Below are 21,839 nucleotides of genomic sequence, written 5' to 3'. Positions count from 1 at the left end.
ATTTTGTGAAATAGTTTGAAGAGTATTGGTATTAGCATTTCTTTGAAGGTCTGGGAGAATTTTGTTCTGAATTCACGTGGGCTTTGGTTTTTTGTTTGAGTGTTTTGTTTTGCTTTTGTTTTGGTTAGGAGACTTTCGATGTCTTCTTCTATTTCCTTAGGTGATGTAGGACTATTAATTTGTTCACCTGATCTTGGTTCAATTTTGGTAATTGGTAGCTATGAAATTTTTTTCCATTTCATTTCAATTTTCAAGTTTTGTGTCATATAAGCTTTTGAAATAAGACATAAGGATTCTCTGAATTTCCTTAGTGTTGATCATTATGTGTCCTTTTTCATTTCTGATTTTGTTGATTTGCGTACTCTTTCTGCCTTTTAGTTTGGCCAGGAGGTTGTATCTTGTTGATTTTCTCAAAGAAGCAGCTCTTGGTTTCATTGTGCTTCTTTGAATTGTTCTCTTTGTTTCTAATTTATTGTTTTAAGCACTGAGTTTGATTTTTCCAACTGTCTCCTCCTCTTGTGTGCGTCTGCTTCTTTTTGCTCTAGAGCTATCAGGTGTGATGTTAGGTTGCTAGTATGGGATCTCTCCAATTTCTCTATGAAAGCACTTAGTGCTATGAACTTTCCTCTTATCACTGTGTCTCATAAATTTGGGCGTGTTGTACCTTTATTTTCATTGAATCTATGAAATCTTTAATTTCTCTTTTTGTCCATCCCTGACCCATAGGTCATTGAGTCCAGGGAATTGTTCAGTTTCCATGGGTTGGTTGGCTTTCTGTTGTTTCTTTTGTATTTGAGTTCCAGCTTTAATCCATGGTGGTCTGATGAGATTGAAGGGATTATTATAATTTTCTGGTATCTCTTGATGTTTGCTTTGTGACTAAGTACATGGTCAGTTTTTAAGAGGGTTCCTCAAGGTGCCCAGATGAATTTATATTCTTTTGTCTTTGGGTAAAATATTTTGTAGATATCACTTACATTCATTTGATTCATGACATCTAGTAGTTTCATGATCTTTCCTTTTAGTTTCTGTCAACGATGATCAGTCTATTGGGGACAGTGAGGTCTTTACATTTCCCGCTATGAATGGGTGGGGTTTAATGTGTGATTTAAGCCTCAGTAATATTTCTTTTACCAATGTAGGTGCTCCTGAATTTGGGACATAGATATTCAAGATTTACAAATGCTATGGATTATTTTTCCTTTCATGAGTATGAAATGTCCTTCTTCACCTTTTTTGATTAGTTTTTGGTTGAAAGACTATTTTATTAGATACTAGAATGACTATTACAGCTTGGTTTTGGGTCCATTTGTTTGGAATACTTTTTTCCAGCCCTTTACTCTGAGGTAATGTTTATCTTTATTGCTGAGGTGTGTTTCTTGTATGCAGCAGAGTGATAGGTCCTCTTTTCACATCCATTCAGTTAGCTTGTGTCTTTTTATTGAGGAGGTGAAAACCATTGATGTTGAGAGATATTAATTTCCAGTGGGGGTTAGTTCCTGTTTTTTATGTTGGTCATGATAGAAGTGTCTCTCTCTCTCTCTCTCTCTCTCTCTCTCTCTCTCTCTCTCTCTCTCTCTCTCTCTCTCTGTCTGTGTGTGTGTGTGTGTGCGTGTGTGTGTGTGTGTTTCCTTCTCTTTTTTGGTTTTGTGACTGAACAGTTATTTGTTGCCTGTGCTTCCTTGGAATACTTCCTTGGGTTGGAGTTTTTCTTCTAGTAGTTTCTGTAGTACTAGGTTTGTGATTAGGATCTGTTTAAACATGATTTTGTCATGTAAAATCTTGTTTTCTCCATCTATGGTGATTGAGGTCTTGCTGAGTATTGTCTGCATTGATATCTGTTGTCTTTTAATGTCTGATTGACATTTTGAGGCCATTCTCTATTTCATAACCTCTATTGAAAAGTCAGGTGTAATTCTGATAGGTTTGCCTTTTTGTCTTGGAGATTTCAATATTGTTTCTTTGTTCTGTACATTTAGTGTTTTGATTATTATGTGGTGGGAGGATTTTCTTTTCTGGTCCAATCTATTTAAAGTTCTGTAGGCTTCCTGTATATTTATGGGAATTTCATTTCCTAGGCTGAGGGATTTTTTCATCTATGATTTTGTTGAAAATGATTTCTGGGCCTCGGAGCTTGCAGTCTTCTCCTTCTTCTATTTCTATTATTTTTAGTTTTGGTCTTTTATTTTGTTTTGTGTCAGGAACATTTTAGTTTTAACATTTCTGTGACTGATGTGTTGATACATTTACCCTTATCTTCTACCCTTGATGTTCTCTATTCCATGTCTTGTAGTCTGTTGTTGCTTATACCTGTAGTTCCTGTTTTCTTCACTAGGTTTCTCAGTTCCAGGATCACCTAAGATTTTTGTTGTTGTTGCTATTAAGTCATCTTTTAGATCATGAATAATTTTATTCATTACTTTCATTTTTTCTGTCACTTTGGGGTTTCTGTCTGTGTCCCAAGTGGGGCAGACTGGCTGAGAGCAGGCAAAGAGAGCTTCAAGTAGAAGGCTGTTTGTTAGGGCTCCTCAGATGCCTCCTCAGGATGGTGGACAATGAGTGTTGAAGTCTTCATCCATCTAAGATCTGCTGAGTTCACTGTCATTTTCTCAGTTGGTTCAGGCAGGAGAGGATCAGGCTGAGAGAGCTCTAAGCCAAAAGCTGCTATGATGCTCCTTATGCTTTTTCAGTGTGGTGGACAATGTGGGTTGTTGCCAACTCCTGGCTCACCTCCAATGGTTTGTTCTTTGTATCCTTGATGGGCCAGGGCATTAAGCAGTGGATGGACAGAGATCCAAGCCCACTGACCTCCTTTGGATTTCAGCTACTGTAGGTTGTTTCCTAAGCCTGACTCAGTTCTCCTTATGTGCTTTTTGCATCCCAGATGGACCAGGCCCATATGCAGAGGGCAGAGAGCACATATTCTTAACAGTCTAAATGACCCTTACATTACCTCTATAGCCAGGAGCTTACCAAGGTCCCCACAATCAAGACTAGAGAAGACTAATAGCCCAAATTACCTCTAAGCTATTTGTTGAACAGACCATACCTATAGGTATGTACACTGATACAAATAGCCTATCTCTAGAGACCATTTCCTTGGAAGAAACGACAAATAATTTACTTTGAGTTTTGCTATGATTATATTTCCTTCTGCACAATGCAGGGGAGAGAGAGCAAGAGAGAGAGAGACAGAGAGAGAGAGAGAGACACAGAGAGAGAGAGAGAGAGAGAGAGAGACAGAGAGAGAGAGAGAGAGAGAGAGAGAGAGAGAGAGAGAGAGAGAGAGAGAGAGAGAGAGAGAGAGAGAGAGAAGGGGGGGCCTGTGGTTTGCCTCCTTCTTGGCTGATGACCTCTTCAGAATGGAAGGAAGTGTGTGGCTGACATTCTTTAAAATTCACCAGCATCTTGACTATAATTGCCACATGGAATAAGTTCACTAAGGGAACAATCATAAAACCAATTTACTGAGCTCTTTGGTTACTGTTACATTTCTTTTTTAGACTACTGTGGCAAAAGAAGATCTTCCAGATATTTTATATTCGGTTAAATTTTAGTATGATGATAAATTCCTAAGGATATGTAGGTATCTTAGGCTAACAAAAACCGAATTAGAGTTATACACCTAGCTGCTTATGTATTTTCTGTGTTGAGCATTTGGTGTTAGGGTCTTGGTGATCTGTTGAATAAAGACCCCAAGGCAGCATGCAAAAACAAAAAGTGTTTTTATTCTATCATGCTAGGAGCATGCAGGCTCAATTTATAGACAGCTGGAGGGATTTGTGACAAGCTTAAATTGATTAGTCAGAACTAAGTCAGAGTATAAATGAGGAGATTCAGCACTGGCTGTTTGTTTACTGGGGATTTTTTGAGTCACTGAGGTTTGGGCTCTTACTCAGGAGTTGACCTTTAATTTGAATGGATGGGGCCAGCTGTGTTCTTTACCAAGGTCATGAAGCAACAAAAGCATGGTATCTAGTCATTTTGTTCTATAAGCTGATTAGCTGACCATGAGCTGTCCATAACTTATGGTATTTCCAGGGACTGTTAGAAACCTGGTTTAGTTAGGCAGAGTGAAAACCTGTTGTATGTCATGGACTTGGTTTAGTCAAGCAAACTGGGGTCTTTGGGGAGTTTGGGGTCCCTGGAGGAGGGTCCCTTCATTAACTTCAAAATTTTTTAACTAAGAAAGAATATATGTTTTGAAAAACAAGGTACACAAATTCCTAATGGCTATTAAGGCTAGCAAAATCTGACTTAAAAATATATGTCTATCTTCTTTATGCTTGAGACTGTATTTATGGTTGAAAGTTTAGTGTTTTTTTTTTTTGCTATGGGATATCCAATTCATATTTATAGGGTCAAACTTAGTAGGGATTAACCTGTAACATTCTAATTATATAAAAGCTACTAACTTGCTATAAAGGGTTAAGGATAATTAAGACATTCAAGTGCTTGTCATTCACCTCATAAATGACCACATTGCTTAATTTGCTCATAACTATGCTTATAGTCATACTAAGACCAAATGTAATTCATTTGTTTATTTGACAGTCTTTTGTAAATGTTGTCGATATTCAGCCTACAGCATATAGCTAAAAACAAAGTTTATTTCAGATTAAGTATACTTAATAGATTGTCTTCCAACTCTTCAGAGGTGTACTAAATATGACATTTAATATTTGTTAAAAAAGTCTTCCCATGGTACAGACACAATTTTATTATATTTTATCTAGGGCTAGTCAGATAACTGGTCTTGGAGGAATCTATAATTGCCTTTTTACTAAATGAGCATAATTCCTAATTTCAATCAAATTATCTAAATATTTCTTCTTGTACCCAGATATAAGTACAACACTTTCTTCTCATAAAAAAATAAGGAAAAACTTAAGAATCTATATAATCTCAAGAGAAACATTAGGAAAATAGAAATGTGTGAAAAAAAAAAAAAAGAAAAAAAAAAAAAAGAAGGTGAGTAATTGTGTGGTTCTCAACTCTAGCTCTAGCTGATCCATCTACAACACAACTCCTGTACTTAAGGCTCAGTATGGGAACATAGACAACTCAAAGGTAGCCACATAACCAACATCCCATGCTATCATGGTTGATGGGTCATTAAAGCTGCATCCCTGAAGTGTCTTGTGTGGAGAGCTCTCTGCCTATAAACATTGCCTTTGTACTCACAGCTCCAGCATAAGAATAACATAGATTTCTGAGACCATGATTAAGCAAGATGTTCTGCCAAGTATACACTCAAGGTCTTTGGAAAAGTATACTGTGGCCTCAAGGCTGAGAGCTGGTTGAGATTATACCACTTTTCCTGTGAGAATGTGCACGTTATCTCTGAGGGCAACATTCTGCTTTGTTTCCCCATGCCTGAGATTTGTGTAAATTGAACTGGTGAATAAAGCTGACATGTCCTGTGGTACTGACTGCAGGCCCTCTCAAGCCTATCCTGTGTTTCCAACTATTTTCTGCCTCTGTTTCTTATTTCTGTTCTTTTATTTCTCAGTCCTCACTCCCTGGTCTAGGAACTGTTCAATTGGGAAAAATGACTAAAAGTTGGACTGTGGCAGTTGGATTCAAGATATCCTCAGACATATGTATGGAAACTTGCTGCAGCCATGGGCCTGGTAAGAGGCCAAGGAAAGGACTCTTATGAAAATGATAGCCCTGGATACTCTCTGTCAGGAATTGTTAAGTATGTGTCAACCCACCTTATATTTTGTTATTAGGAGAGTTAACAATTGCTTTTGTTGTTGAGTATTTCATATTTAGCATTATTAATTGTACTAATTGTGTTTCTGAGGTACCTAATGGCACTCACATTATGGTATTTCAACAGCCTTCACTTGCTATGGTCCCAGTTAATGTTTCAAGATCTTGGTATGATGAAAAGGGTTTACAAGTTTGGAAGAACTGAGAAATGCTTTAAGTAGCAAACAGAGAATGATAGGGTTGATTACAGCTGGAATTTCTGCTTTGATTACTCTTATAGCTATGGCCACCGCGGCTACAGTTGCTTTGTCTCAAGAAGTGAAAACTGCCCCTGTTGTAAATCAGTTTTCTAGAAGTGTCACCCTGGCACTTGGAATGCAAGAAGATACTGATATTAAGCTAGAGAATAAGTTAGATGTATTGTATGAGGTGGTACAATTTCCAGGCGATGAAGCTCTAGGAGTTAATGTTAGAGCTCATTTAAATTGTCATGCTGACTATGATTGGATTTGTGTTACTTCTAAAATGCATAATGAGAGTGTTTGTAATTTGAGTTTAGTTAAAACTCACTTACAAGGAGTATGGAATAATGCAAATGTTTTTATTGACCTGATACAGTTACATCAAGAAATCTTAAACTTAAAAACATTCTGAATCACTCAAATTTGATGCAGGCAAAACAGCAGAAGATTTTCTAAATAGACTAAAGACTACTCTTGCTTCTTGGTCATATTTTACCTCTCTTTAAGGAGGGTTACAACTTTGAGCATATGTGTTTTACCTGGCATCTGTGTATTACTGATTTTGGTCAAAGCAACAGTTAAATGCTTCTTGAAAGTTTGAGCTGAAGTGGAGAATGTCAAGCTGCGAGCATTGCTATAATCCCTCTGCAGAGGCTGGTAGTCAAACACAGGTAAGATGCATTAAGGATAGGTCAACCAAAAAGGGGCATGGATGATGGAATTTATGTACCAGTGATGGATAAGACCTATACCCTGAATAAGACAACCTAATACAGGCACAGTCATTCTGCTCCTAGTTAGTAGGCGATAGCTTCTTTTTTTTTTTTAGTTAAAAAAGGGGAACTGCTGAAAGCCATTTGTAAATGCTATCTGTCCATAGGCATTGCTCTTGTGCTCTCTGCTCCAGTATAAGAATCACATAGATTTCTGAGACCATGATTAAGCAAGATGTTCTGCCAAGTATACACTCAAGGTCTTCAGACTATCAGAAAAAGTACACTGTGGCCTCAAGGCTGAGAGTTGGTTGAGATTACACTGTTTTTCCTATGAGAATGTCTGCATTATCTCTTGAGAGTCACCTACTGCTTTATTTTCCTCATCCTTGAGATGTGTATAAATTGAAATGGTGAATAACGTTGAGATGTTGTGTGGTATTGACTGCAGATCCTATTTAGCCTATCCCGTGTTTCTGAATATTTCTTGTCTCTGTTTCTCCTTTCTATTCTCTTATTTCTCAATCCTCACTCCCTGGTCGAGGATCTTTTCAATATTGCCTAGATTGGGCTCTGGCAGCCCTGCATGATTTGCAAGCAGCTTGGTTAATTGGATGCTTTCCTTTACTTAGGTATTGTTATTATTGTTTATGGAGGACCATTGTGAATCTTATGTGATTCTGGATGTTCATGAGAGTTGTATGTTTTTTCATCCCCAAGCCTTTTCTAAAAGATTAACTAGTTAATTTATTATTTATAGAGTATTCTGCATACACTTTGCCTACACATCAGAAGAGGATACCAGATCTCATCATAGGAGGTTATGCGCCACTATGTGGCTGCTGGGAATGGGACTAAGGACCTTTGGAAGAACAGCCAGTGCCCTTAACCTCTGATCCATCTCTTGAGGCCAAGTCTTAATGAATTCTCTTCCAATTGACAATGTTTCAGTTCAGGGAGCTATCTGCTCAACAGCATAGTGATATGAGAAGGAGGTGCCTTACATCAACCACATCGTAGAAAATGCTTCAACTGTGGGAAAGTCTACACTGCGATACTGAAAAAATATGCACACATACCTGGCATGAGAAGAGTTTAACAAATAGCATCTGAAGTACACAGAGAAGCACACATTGAGGGCCAATATTAAGAGTGGGCTTCTGAGAGGATGTCATCTGGAGTGGTAAAAAGTCAATGTAGCATAATTGGGTGTGAATATCATGAAAATAAATTTACCCATAAAATAGTCATGAGACTCATTATGTTGTTTGACATTATTATATATTAGTACTATACTAAAAAAAGAGTGAGCCTCTTGTTCATATGGAGTTGTGAGATTCTCAGTATGATCATAGCCTCGGATAAATCTAAAGAGTACAGGTAGTTATATTGTAGTCGTCTGCAGTAATGAACTGAAATCGAGATTCACGGACTAAGCAATAGAAACTGACTTCTGTCCAGTGCATACTGAAGACCATTATGTTTTTATGTAAAGGAAAGCTACATTCAGAACCATACTGGAATAATGAAGGATGATTACCAAGTTACATACCCCAGTCTTCCTATACCACCTGATATTTCACTGCAACAGCCAGTATTTATTGGAGTAAGAGGTATGGCTTCTTTCTTGCTTACTCATCTTTCTCTGAAAACTTAAGGGTGCAGACAATCTTTGCCTTTAGCTTATCTTTTCATGACTTCCATGTACACAATGTTATTTGTGACAAACTCTCTTGGAATCTGGGAAATGTGAGTGACTAATTTTTGTTTGAAGATCCTCTGATCAAATTCTGTGTATGTTACCTCCTGCCCTTCTTGTCTTTCACCATCCTGGAAAGAGGTAAAATTTAAGTGTTGTATTCACATATTCTTGTAGAATATAAAGGAATATTAGACTGTGTGGAAGAAAGATGGATCAGGAGGACCTACCTGTCTGTTCAGTGTTCTTTTCACTTCAGGCTCTTGGTCCATGATGGCTACATTATTAGGAGATAGACATAATTAAAGATAAATAATAAAGTAGTTCTGCATTTAAATTCCAAATCCAATGTACTAGTGAGAAATATGGTAAAACTTAATGTTGGTCACCTGCTTCAACTCAGAGTTCTGCCTCTCTGTGTTTACAGAGGCAGGATGAATCCATGCTTCATCCTAGTAATTATCTCCTCAGTATATTCACTTTTCCATCTATCTTTCTTCTCTCCCTCCATATCTCTATCCTATCCCTCATAAAAACTCCTCCTAGATATGAATGTGTGTTTTGGATGTGGATATGCAGGAACATTGAGAAATTACTCAATAGTCTGAGAGTTGAGGAAAAGAGCAAAGGCTCTGGTGTTCTCTCTAGAAAACCCTGCCTTAGTTTCTCCCGTCCTGACCCAAGTATACTTTTGTAAAGGAAGTACACCCACCTGTATTCCTCTGGTCTTTGTTTCTCATCCTACTCAGATGACACTCACTGGCTTGGTCCTGAGACTTATTCTTTTTGGCCGAGCAACAAAAATAAAGGATGATGATGAAGACAATGATCATGGTAACTAACAGTCCAATTAGAATACACATGTTCCTGTGGTTATCTGGAGGAAGATGTGAACCAAATAAGAAATAAATTTTAAGATATCCATTTGATAGATTATATAATATTTATAGATTGAAAAATAATTAATATAATATTTTTAAGACCAAAGGACTTGCTAGATAATCTACAATTATTATCCTAATCAATGGACATAGTATTAAACTGATTCCTAATGACATTGTTAGACACATATATTAATGTGTTTTTCAACTCTCAGCAGAGATGCTTATATTTGTGATAGGTGGTTATTAATACAAATGCCCATAACTGGACAAGATGCAGAGAATAAGGGACTATAGAATTCTTGGCCCTGTATTACATGCTCATATCACATTTTCTCCAAATGTTTAACTGTCATTGTGAAAAATATGGGAAATTGCAAAAAGAAGCCATAGATAATTTCAAGGAAACAGTCTTCTGTACAGAGCAGGATAGTTGCGTATATGAACTTCACAAGATGGTGTGGCAATGACTAATACCAGCAAAAACTCAAGCTAGACAAAACATCTGAATGGGGTGGGTGGTGGACAGGAAATCCTACATCTAGCCAAGGAGCTATAGGCAGTTGATAATTGTTGGGAGAAGTGCCAAGTTTAGGAGTGTTGTTGCTCATAAGATGACCATGATCCAGAAAAAGTCCACATCTGAGAATGTAAGAGCATTATACCAGTGGCTAAAAACTGCAGGAAAGGAGATATAGGCCATGTGTTCAGTATTTCATTCTGAGATTTTCAACAGTGTTTGACTAATCTTCTTTGAAACTTTTACGTCTACAACATCTTTGAATCAAACATTTAATTTTCCTGAAGAGAAGAAAAAAATAAATTCAAATCTATTTCATCATGGGTAGTATTTTGTGTAAATTATATAAAATATTCCCACTGTCTGCTTTCCTTTTTCAAGCCCCATCACCTACTCTCCAGGAGACACAGAGCTAGAAAGAGAGCTTCATCGTTCCTGGGAAGTGAGTCATATTAACTCTCCTGTTGACTTACAGGAGATCTTACATGCACAGATTAGAGAAGAATGCTCCCTACAGGTCCCATGCTGCACCCAAACAAGTACTGATGCTGCAGAACCTAAGAGTCAGAGAAGGGATATGATGTATCTAAGATAACAGAAGCTTGAGAATGATGAGACAAAACATGAACCCCAAAGTTTTTGGTCCCTAAGTTTCCACAGTGAAAAAGAGGTATTATTTACTCACTAGATTTGGAGTGTGTTTCTGTGCATGAAGTGCAATTTCCTGTTGCGTTCACTAGAGAAGGAGAGAGGAGAGGGAACAAGAGTTGGTCAGTGATGTTGTCTGCCATCCACTTATGGATTGCCTTTGGAGGTTAATCAGTATAGCACCTATTTCACCCGTATAGAAGGAGGCAACTCCTTAGATGAAACTATAGGAGAACTGGGGAGAGATCTATTTGAGCAGAGATAAAGAGGGCTGCTCCACCTCTGATCTGCTCTAACCTTATCTCCAATGACTCTGTCCTGACCGCTTTCTACATCTTCCAGGAAACAGATCCCAGTGTGCCTGGCTCAGCAAGATAATTCTTCAGCAAGATCCCTGTCTAGCACTTTGTAATCTGATACTCTTACTTAAACTTCATCTCTTCTTTAAAAGTTTTTAGTTGAAATACAATTATATCCATTTGCATCTACATTTCCTGTCTTCAATGCCTTCCTGTTACACTTTATCCAACCTTTCTCATGCCACCCCACTGCTCTTAAGTTAATAGCTTCTTATTCTTTGATTCTTATTTTTACAGACTTGAGTCTTTTTGTATATACACAACACACACACAAACACACACACATATAGGAAGCTTGCTTAGTTTATTTTTTAAACACACACACACACACGAGTTTCTCTCCATCATCTGAAGTATGTTTCTCAGATATTGATTTAGGATTTCATTACCCACATGACATGAGATATACATGAAGCTCTTTTTACCTTTTGCAGGAAGATACAAGGGGTCACTTGGGGATGACCACACATGGGAAGAGTTCCTGAAAGAGCCATAGCATCTATAGTTCCCTTTCTGTATCACAGGACCGAGAGCAAAGTTGGCCTGGAATGTCCCATTGTGGCTCTGCATAGCAGGCAGCCCATGTCCCTGAGAAACCCCTTCTAAGGATAGATAGAACATGTCAAATCTATGGCCGGAAATGCAGGACAAGGTCACGTTTTCTCCTGACATCAGCACAGGGACAATCAGGGCTGACAGAGAAGGTTTTTTGTATAAACCTGGAAGAAAAAACACAGACAGTTAGAAGTCCAGTTTCTCCCCCTTGAAACATTTACAAGTTATTTTATTGAATGTTTTGATAATTTCATAAGTTATATTTTATAGCACTCCTCTTTAACTCCTCCACTATTCTTATCCACTACTTACTCAACTTCATGTCCTTTCTTTATATTAAAAAATTATTCTTTGGGAATTTCACATCATGGACTGGGATCACAGCCATTTCCCAACCCTTCAATGTTTGCTTCCCAACCTTCACGACCTCCCCCAAAATATAAACTAAAAACAAAAAAGGAAAATGAAACAAGTACAATCTATGTTATGTATATACTCTGTAGAGAAAGTACAAACTCTCACTGGTGTGCCCTTAAACAGTACTATGTCATTTCTCTTCTGCAACCAGAAGCCATCAGTTGTCGAGAACCAATTTCAGCATCCTTATCACACTTTTTTAAGCATTCTAGAAGGCCAGGTTATTACCAGTATTCAATCACTCCGTTGCTTTTACTATCCTTGCTTTCATTTTTTTGTGGTATCTTTCTCTATCTTACTCTCTCTTTCTCTGTCCCTTTTCCACCTACTACTTTTATCTCTGTATTTCTCCTCTGCTTCTTCAGTTCTCTTCTCTGACTTTCTGTCTATAGTACCATACTTCGATTCCAACTTCACTCTTGCATGCAAATATCTACTTCTACTTTTGCTGTTTAAGTTTCTGCCTCTATTTGTGTGAATTCATTCCATCTGTCTTTTTAAAAGCACATTTTTATTAATATGTGTAAATTTTATCTAGCGATTAACTTAATATTAAATATTCCTATATATACATGATGCAGTTTTTCTTACTTTAAAAATATAAGTGAAATTAAGATATAGTTGAATTGGTTTTTTAAACTGATTTTTAAATTTTTATTATTAATTTTTTTTATTAATTTATTCTTGTTACATCTCAATGGTTATCCCATCCCTTGTGTCCTCCCATTCTTTCCTCCCTCCCCCTTTTCCCCTTATTCCCCTCCCCTATGACTGTTCCTGAGGGGGATTACCTCCCCATGTATATGCTCATAGGGTATCAAGTCTCTTATCGGTAACCTGCTGTCCTTCCTCTGAGTGCCACCAGGTCTCCCCCTCCAGAGGATATGGTCAAATGTGAGGCACCAGAGTATGTGAGAAAGTCATATCCCATTCTCCACTCAAGTGTGGAGACTGTTCTGCCCATTGGCTAGATTTGGGTAGGGGTTTAAAGTTTACCACCTGTATTGTCCTTGGCTGGTGCCTTAGTTTGAGCAGGACCCCTGGGCCCAAATCTGCCTATCATAATGTTCTACTTGTAGTATTCTAGGACCCTCTGGATCCTTCTACTTTGCCATTCTCCCATGCTTCTCTCATCTAGAGTCCCAATAGGATGTCCTCCCCTCTGTCTCAGTTTCCTGGTAAGTGAAGGCTTTCGTGGGACATGACCCTTGGGCTAGTATGCAGATATAAGTAAGTATATACCATTTAAGTCTTTCTGCTTCTGGGTTAACTCACTCATTATGATCATTTCTAGCTCAATCCATTTATCCATAAATTTCTGGAATTCCTTGTTTTTAACAGCTGAGTAGTATTCCATAGTGTATATGTACCACAGTTTCTTTATCCATTCTTCTACTGAGGGACACTTAGGTTGTTTCCATGATCTGGCTATTATGAATAAGGCTGCTATGAACATGGTTGAGCAAATTTTCTTGTTGTGTGCTGGAGCATCTTCTGGGTATATTCCAAGGAGTGGAATAGCTGGGTCTTGAGGAAGCCCTATTCCCATTTTTCTGAGATAGCACCAGATAGATTTCCAAAGTGGCTGTACTAGTTTGCATTCCCACCAGCAATGAAGGAGTGTTCCTCTCTCCCCACATCCTCGCCAGCATGTGGTGTCGCTTGGGTTTTTGATCTTAGCCATTCTGATGGGTGTAAGATGGAATCTCAGAGTTGTTTTGATTTGCATTTCCCTGATGACTAAGGAGGTTGAGCATTTCTTTAAGTGTTTCTCAGGCATTTGATACTCCTCTGTTGAGAATTCTCTGTTTAGTTCCAAGCCCCATTTCTTAATTGGGTTATTTGGTTTGGTGGTGTTTAGCTTCTTGGGTTCTTTATATATTTTGGATATTAGAGGTTTTTAAAACTGTTATTGCATGTGTGTGTGTGTGTGTGTGTGTGTGTGTGTGTGTGTGTGTGTGTGTAATCTTGCTCACATATATGCTATTATTCTCTATTGTCCCTCAACTTTCACATTCTTATTTTCTTTCCTAATTGGTCCTTTTACACTTTCATTTTTCAAATTGTTTTGCAAATAAATCCATTAGAGGATTTTATGATTTTCTGTAATTAGCATGCAAATTAATGGATTTCATTATGACTTCCTCATGTAGTTCATTTTGTGCATTTTCTATCTGACTTCCTGGTAACCATTTTGCCAATAATTTCCCTCCTTCCTCATTTCCTCTTCAATGTCATATGTATTTCACCTTCCTTACCATTTCTCTTTGTTTAACTCTTTCCCCTTTTTATGGTTACTTTGTAATTTCACCACCTATAACTTCACCATTTAATGCAGGTTAAATATGTGGAATATGCCTTCATTCTAAGTTACTCATTTCTGTCTTGTCTCTTTTTACATTTCTGTGTTAATCTCTCTTTTGAAAGCACTGAATGCTGCATGAATATATTTGATTCACTGGTACAGGGTTCATGGTAATATTCCCTCTCCTGTTCCTCTTAGTGTGCGGATTACCCAGTGTGACGTATTATGTGCCTCTCTAGCTCTGTTTTTAAAATATCCAAAATATGCCATTATTTCCTCATTTCCACTTTGAAATCTTCCATTTGGACTTTTGATTTTTGCAGGATTTCTCTTCCCACACCAGTCACATTTTAAATTTCCCAGATTTTATTTTTATATTTGGCTTCTGAGTTTTTCTCTCAATTCCCCTCCTATTAGCATAGTGCAAGTGTATGTTTGTATATATTATATCCCTGGGAACAGTCTGTGCAATCATTTAGCCCTCCTAGAATGTCTGAACAATTATAGAATATGAACTGAAAGACAGTTTGGATGCGTAGAGAACAACAGTGATTTGTTTTCTATTCAGTTACCTAGGGTTATAATTTTCTAGGATGAGTAGTGGATCATCCACAAGAAAGGAAGAAGTGTCAAACTAAACCAAAAATTATTGGGTCCCATGCATACAAAGGCTTTAGGACTCATTCAGAACCACCCCAACTAAACAGTTAAACTCACATCAGACACATGATATGTCTGGCTTCTTGTAGATATAGAAGCAAAACAAAATTCTGAATAGTTAAAGTCTTGGAATGTTAGTTGAAGCACTTCATTCTCTCTTATTATTATCAAGATCACCAAGTCATCCCTTTATGCTTATCTCTACTTCTGCCTCTTTTGCACATGCCTGTGTCTGTGCCTTACTGAATGACCAATGGTCTGTTCTTGTATCTCTGATTTCATTTTCTATTTCAGTAAAATATGCACTAAGGCTGTTTTTCTCTATTTCCTACAACCATCTTCTTCAGAATCTTGCAGGGGTTCCAGACTAAGGAATATCCTTTATGCATCACAAAGAGGATGATGAGAAGGTATACATTCATTTACCTGTGATCCTGATGTCAATGGGGTCACTGCTGTCTGACCATTCATATGAAGATCGAAGGAAAGAACCATAGCATGTATATGTTCTAACATGATCAGGTGTCATAGGACCTATTGAGAATTCAGTACGAGACCCACGAAAATGAGATTTTGCAGAAAGCTTGAAAGAGTCCTTGATTACTCCATTTCTGTGTGAAGTCAAAATGAAGGTGTCATACTTAATCTCTGAATGACACGTCAGGTTAACAATCCATCCTACATTCACAAGGAGAGGCTGTAGGGCCACAAGGAAAGGCTTCCTGTAGATTCCTGTGAATAAAGAAATTGTATGAAGCTGACTACACTCTCTGTGTCTTGGAACACCTATGTATCTCTCTCTGTTAGCCTTTCCATACTGATAGTGCTAGAGTGTCCTTGTCAGATCCTATGTAAACTCTATACACAGAATCCTCCATCTTTCCTTGTCAACTACCCACTCCTTTAACTCTAAGAGCAGCACAATATTTTATCACTGGCTTGCTATGAGAGTGTTTCTTTTGAATGACTCTCTTATAAATTTTATTGCCTCTTTCCACATTTCAGCAGGGCAGGAAACATGACAAGATTCGTGTTATGTCTTTTATGAGTCATTTTGTGCTACTTTGGATCAAGTATAATCCTGGGCAGGATAAAGGATTTAGTAGTGAGGGTAGTTAAGAGAGAACACTTCTGGTCCTCTCTATGGTACAAATTTCTATAAGGCATTCCTAATCCAGAATCATGGGCATTGTCCCCTCCAAACTTTCTGGTGAACCAGCATCCTGACTTTGATCCTGTCTATACATTCTCTCTCCATTTTACATTTGTTCTTGCCATCTATTCCTGTCTTAATTTCCAATCTCTAATATAAAATTAACACAAACATGATTCGCAATGGGAACACAAGTGTTCTGTAGATCAGAATCTTGATATAAGCCCAGATGGCATAAACAGGGCACCTGCAGTGATATATTACTGCTCCAATCACTAGGAAAGTATCAATTACTTTTTGCCTTTCTGCTTCTGGAGTCTCATGTATTTCTTGGCCCTTGCATACTCCTCTCACTGTCAGAGTAAACAAATGAGTGCCCCCTTCATATTGCTTTACTCTGCCAACTACTGTGTTGTTCGTTTTATAAAAATATTAATCCTTGTGGTTCTACACAGCCATGATAATTCAGGATATTCTCCCAAGCTGATGTCAACTTATTGATACCTGAAATCCACATCCAATCCCTATTTTCATTGACTTTCTTAAAACTCAGGAATCCTTCAGTACAAGAATGTGTATGCCCATAGGCCTCATATTATGCCCACCACAGCATCCAATTGTCTGTTTTGAATATCTTCACAATGATGAGACTGACTAAAACTCTTTCTGAAAATTCTAGGGTTGCAGGGCTTGTGGGAGTGAAGTGACACTACAAACATGTAATCTCACCTGATATTATGATCTCTAGGGGGTCACTGTGTAATGAAAATCGATTAGAGTATTGATGATTAAATTCATAGCATCTGTAAGTTCCTGCGTATTCTGAAGTCATAGGTCCAAGGATAACGCTATTCTGGAATATTCTGGAATGGACCCGAGGGATAGGAGTGCCATATTCTTTGTACAATTTGAACATGTTATATTTACTACGAGAGTTACAAGTAAGGTTCACAAGCTGTCCGTGTTGAACAATATGACTTGGAGAGGCAGATAGTGTAGGCTTGACATGACTTCCTGCAGAAAGAGATACAGAGTTAAAAATTTAATGATTCCCCATTTTCCTGTCAGTTTTACCCTCTATATTTTCTTTTTACTACTATGAGGTCCTATAATTTTATCTGAATTGAAGAATCTCTGCTTACTGGGAGAGGTTGAAATGGTCTTAAGCCTCAGGAGGTTAAAAAAAAACTTTATATGTCCTGGAATGTTTAACGTTCCAAGGGCCCCAGTCCCCATTTTCACTTCTATACAAAACTAAGTACTTAGGCCAGGTGAGTGGTAAGAGCAGATTTCCAAGACCTGTGGAGCTGCATGCAAGCTGTAAAGAGAACTCAGGGTTTTGGATTTCATTAAAAGCACCCACAGTGAGCTGTGCTTTCACTATTGCTTTGAATCTTTTCTTTCTTCTGGAAATACAACTAATCTCTTTTGTTAGTAGTAACCTTAGCAAACTCACAGATTCACATAATTGGACTTTGTTGCAATCACTGTTTGGTCTCCCATGTGTTTCCTTTATGGGGTGAGCAGATTAGTATGTGTTGTATCTTCTGAAGGAAATTCCCAAAATGTTCTCCAATTAGTATGTGTATATACTAATACGTGTGTGTGTATATATATATATATATATATATATATATATATATATATATATATATATATATACACTAAGACATGTTAACTGAGAATTTTTTGAATAATTATTAAATAGTGGAGTAGAGGTAGTCATAAAATTGTCATCTAAAGAGAAATTTTATCAGGTGAGAAGAGGGAAAGTTCAATTCTGAGATTCCCATATGTAAAATGATACCATGAAGAGATCAGCAAACCTATGCCTTTGATTCACACCATCTATAGAAAGCTAACAACACTCAGATGAGAATTTCATTATGAATATTCCAGAATTCAAGAGTGAGAACGAGAATGCATATAGGACTTCAGAAAGAAGAAAACTGACAAAAAAAACTGGAGGAATTCTTTTGAGCACATTTCCCTCTCATGTATTCTTGTATAGAACTTCACAACAACAGCCATACTGCCTTATTTTTACATTAAGAGTGATGATTTAGAGGAGGACATACAGTTTGTCTGCCATTTCAAGACTCCGTGCATGTGAAGCATTGGGAATATAACCTTCCTTGGCTACTTGGGTGTCTGGGAGAAAGAATACATTTGGACTCATGATGGTGAGACACTGAATCTTTGTCATTGTTCTGTATTCACTTGGAGGAAATTGCTGAGGAAAAAGACAACTTCAAGACACTGTAGAGAAGACCACATAGCCTTTAAGCAATCCTATCAGTCAGCGAGGGTGAATATTGTACAACACTGCCCAGACATAGCACATCATAGACTCCAGGGAGAAACTCTACCTGATTGCAGAGTGTTGCCAATAATATCACTGAACCAGGAAACACTGACAGCAATGGCATTTGATTTTAACACATAGGAAGCAACTCAGTCAAACCAGAAAAACTGACATCAAAGTGAGCCTGTCCACCATTTCAGCCAATTGGCCCAAATTCTATTTTAGGTTAGAGAAAAATATTACTGGTCTATTTACCACCTAGAACTCCAGTATATGGTGAAGAGGTGATTCTTCTTAAGATGCATGTGCACACTATAAGACCATAATATAAAAATCAGATATGTAAAATGTTGTCAAAAATAATGGTGAGTCTCTGGTGATAAAAAGAGAAGAAAAGATGACATATGAAGCCCATGAGATATAATTCACAGTAGTATCTTTAATGAAGTGGGAGGACTATCAGAAACTATGTATAAGTACTCAGAACTGGGGACCACATATAGGAGAGAAAATGTGACCTTTCTCTTTCTGGTCTGAGTTACCTCCTTCAGTATAATATTTCCTGAATCCATTTACTTCCCTGACAGTGTGATTGTTTCATTTTTCTTTAGCACTGAACAGTATTACAAAGTGTACAGGTGACACATTTTTATTATCCATTTGTCAGCTGAAACCATTCAGATTGTTTTCTTGTGCTATTGTTCATAGAGCAGCAAAGAACATGTAGCAAGTAGGGGTTATATAATATGTCAAAATCACTTCTATATATGCCTTGTGTTTTGAATGCTGCAAATTTGGTACTAATGCATGAAAATCTCATAAAAGTCAAATCAAATATTTTATAATATAAAATACATGATTTAACATCAAAACACAGGAATTATTGGTAGAAAATTTTATGAAAATTGGAAATTAATCATTAAACATGATATAGTTAGCAAGCCCCCTCCATTGTAAAGACTACAATACTGAATTGGAGAAAAACTAGGGTTAACTTTATGTCTAAGCAGATATAGGCCATTGCTGCCAAGCCTGATTATAACAATTTCTTCCCTTGGACAGATATAGTGAGAGGTGACAATTAATCAGGTTGTCCTCTGAGCTCCATGCTGTGTAACGATACATACATACATAAACACACATGCACAAATAATTGCAAACATTTAAAAGGTTAGTATAGTGGTTCAGTAGTATACTTGATTCAATAGGAGAACTGGTGAACTTAGGTTAGGCATTATATAATCTGACTGGTAAATTCAGGAACTGAATGAAAATATAATGAAGACTTGATAGCCTATGACAATATATTGGGGGAGGAGGTCCCCCTTAGTCACAGACATAGAGGATGGGAATAGGGTGGAAGCAGGAGGGAGGGAGGAACTGGAGGATACAAGTGATGAGATAACAATTGCGATGCAATCTGAAAAATTAATAATAATAAAAAAAGAACATAACACATTCCTATACCATCCAAATACTAAATTGTCAGTCATAAAAGTTCATTAAAGGGTATAGGATCATAGATGTTCACTAGGGAGGATATGGGAGTATAGGCAACAGGATAGACACAATTAAAATGTATTGTATGCAGACGCTCCTCCCTCTAAACAGCCTGCCCCACATGATGCACTGGGACATCTTTTTCTGCCTTGACCTGTGCTCTGTCCTTGGACCTCCATTGTCAGGTACTTTGTCCCAGTTCACCAAGTCAGATACTCCATGATCCTCTAGGTTAGACCCTTCCCCTTGAAACAACTGCCTTTCTAGTTCCCCTGTGACACTGCACTTCTACTTTTATCTGTGTGCTATTCCTAGATGTCTACTGTCTGGCCACTGCTCTGCCCAAGTTCACCAAGCCTGATACTCCAGGAAGATGCAGGCCTTGGGTACTAGGAAAAACCAGCACTAAGCCATCCACAGAACAACTGCTATGCCAGAAACACAAAGGGAAATTCAGATGGCTAAAGATAAGCATAAGAACATCATCAATAAGATCCAGGACTATATGACAAATATCCTTTTATAGCAAGCCCTGTTTATCCTAACCCAACTGAAGCATAAGACATTGAACTTAAATCCAATATCATAAAGATGATAGAGGCATTTAAAGAGGAAATGGGGACCAGTCTGGATCCCTTTCCACATACTCCAGATAAGCCTGATAGACCTGGTGCACAGGCAACAGATGAGAGCTGTATTCTTGTGCTACTTCACATCATCTGAATACTTATGGAGGCATTTGAGGAGCCTTAGCAACACTGAAGTTAGAACCCTTTCTGCCTGGGCCACTTGGAGCACAGATAGCAGAGCCACCAGCAGTGGGGATAGCCAGCAGAGCCAGAAGTGGCCAGTGGGACACAAGAAACATTCAGGTTCATCTGAGGCACAGCTACCAGAGCCAATACTGAAGCCAGCCAGATGGCTAAAGGCAAGCAGAAAAATACAATCCACAAGAGTGAGGGAAATGTGGCATCACCACACCCAGGTATCCTACCATAGTAAACCTTGGATTTTCTAACACAGCCAAAGCACCAAAGGATGACCTTAAATCTAAGCTGCCTCTGAGTAAGGTAATGGAAATACCAAACTTTCTAAATTTGCCAAAAACTACACAACCAATCTGGTCATACCCAGAGCATGACACAGTCAGTCTGGTTGTTTGTAAATAGTAAAGCAATAAGAACAAACAAAATACATAGGACATTAAAAGGTATAAACAAAGCACAAAGGAACTACCAACTTTAAATCAAGATAAGGTAAACATGTGACATATACCCATAAACTCTAAGGAAATGGAAGTCATCCTTAAGACAGCTAAAGGCAGATAGCTGAGCAAAGACCTACAGGCCACAAAAGAGTAGAACTATGCATTCAATGAAGTTAGCGGAAAAAATATAAGTGTCAACAATGAGATGAAATACAAATCTTTTCTTAGAAAAACTATAGCAGATAATAGTTCATCACTGCAAAGCACAGGAAATGCTTAGGAACTCTTCATACTAAAAGAAAAGGCTGGTGCTGAGTTTTGTGACAACATTTTTATATAGAAAATGTAGGATCATTCCAAGATGGCGCTGACCATTAAGCCACATATCTGATCTACTCTGTGGAGACCAAAGACATAGGAGGAGCAACAGATTGCTGGACTTTGAGAACTGTAGGTGAGTGGGGCCCCAAAGGCCGCAGACCAAACAGGGGGCCTACCCCCCTGGGTCAGGCAACATCCGGTAGGTGCTAAACGCACTCCCCAAACTTTGAGACAGAATCCACATGCAAACTGCAGCCTGTATATAAAGCACAGACTCGCTGTTTGGGGAGGGGTTTTTCCAGAGTCGCCACCCAGAGCAATCTCAGCAAAGAGGGTGAATCTGCCCTAGGATTCCTCCTTCCGCACCACCCCAAACTGCAGAGGTCACCCACCCAGGCCGACTGAAAACACAGGCTGCGGGACCCAACAGAGACAGTTATAGTGGGACTGCAGCTCACTAGCCATCCGGGACCAAACTTAACACCAATCACAGCAGACTGAGCCTGCAAATAGTGGCAGTGAGAAATCACCTTGAGCTGCTTCCACAGACCCATCCAGAGACGTGGGTCTTGCCCAGAGCTATAGCTGAACTTATTTGCCCTGCGGGAAGACCTGGGTCGGCGGGCTTTCACCAGA

At 38.2% G+C, this 21,839-nt stretch overlaps 1 protein-coding gene across 1 annotated transcript; it reads right to left on the bottom strand.

The window, feature by feature from the left end:
- Positions 1-8,356: 8,356 nt before the first annotated feature.
- Positions 8,357-16,891, bottom strand: LOC127203015 (killer cell immunoglobulin-like receptor 3DL1; the record flags this gene model as incomplete). Its single annotated transcript, XM_051161829.1, has 7 exons — positions 8,357-8,503; positions 8,603-8,649; positions 9,127-9,249; positions 10,459-10,497; positions 11,206-11,499; positions 15,144-15,449; positions 16,600-16,891. Coding segments are annotated over 7 exons (1,248 nt in total), but the record flags the coding sequence as incomplete, so codon positions are not given.
- Positions 16,892-21,839: the final 4,948 nt, after the last annotated feature.

The sequence above is a fragment of the Acomys russatus genome, chromosome 19 (assembly GCF_903995435.1).
Source record: "Acomys russatus chromosome 19, mAcoRus1.1, whole genome shotgun sequence".
Taxonomy (NCBI): domain Eukaryota; kingdom Metazoa; phylum Chordata; class Mammalia; order Rodentia; family Muridae; genus Acomys; species Acomys russatus.
The sequence above is the reverse complement of the archived record's forward strand: the minus strand, read 5'-3'. Positions and strand labels throughout refer to the sequence as shown.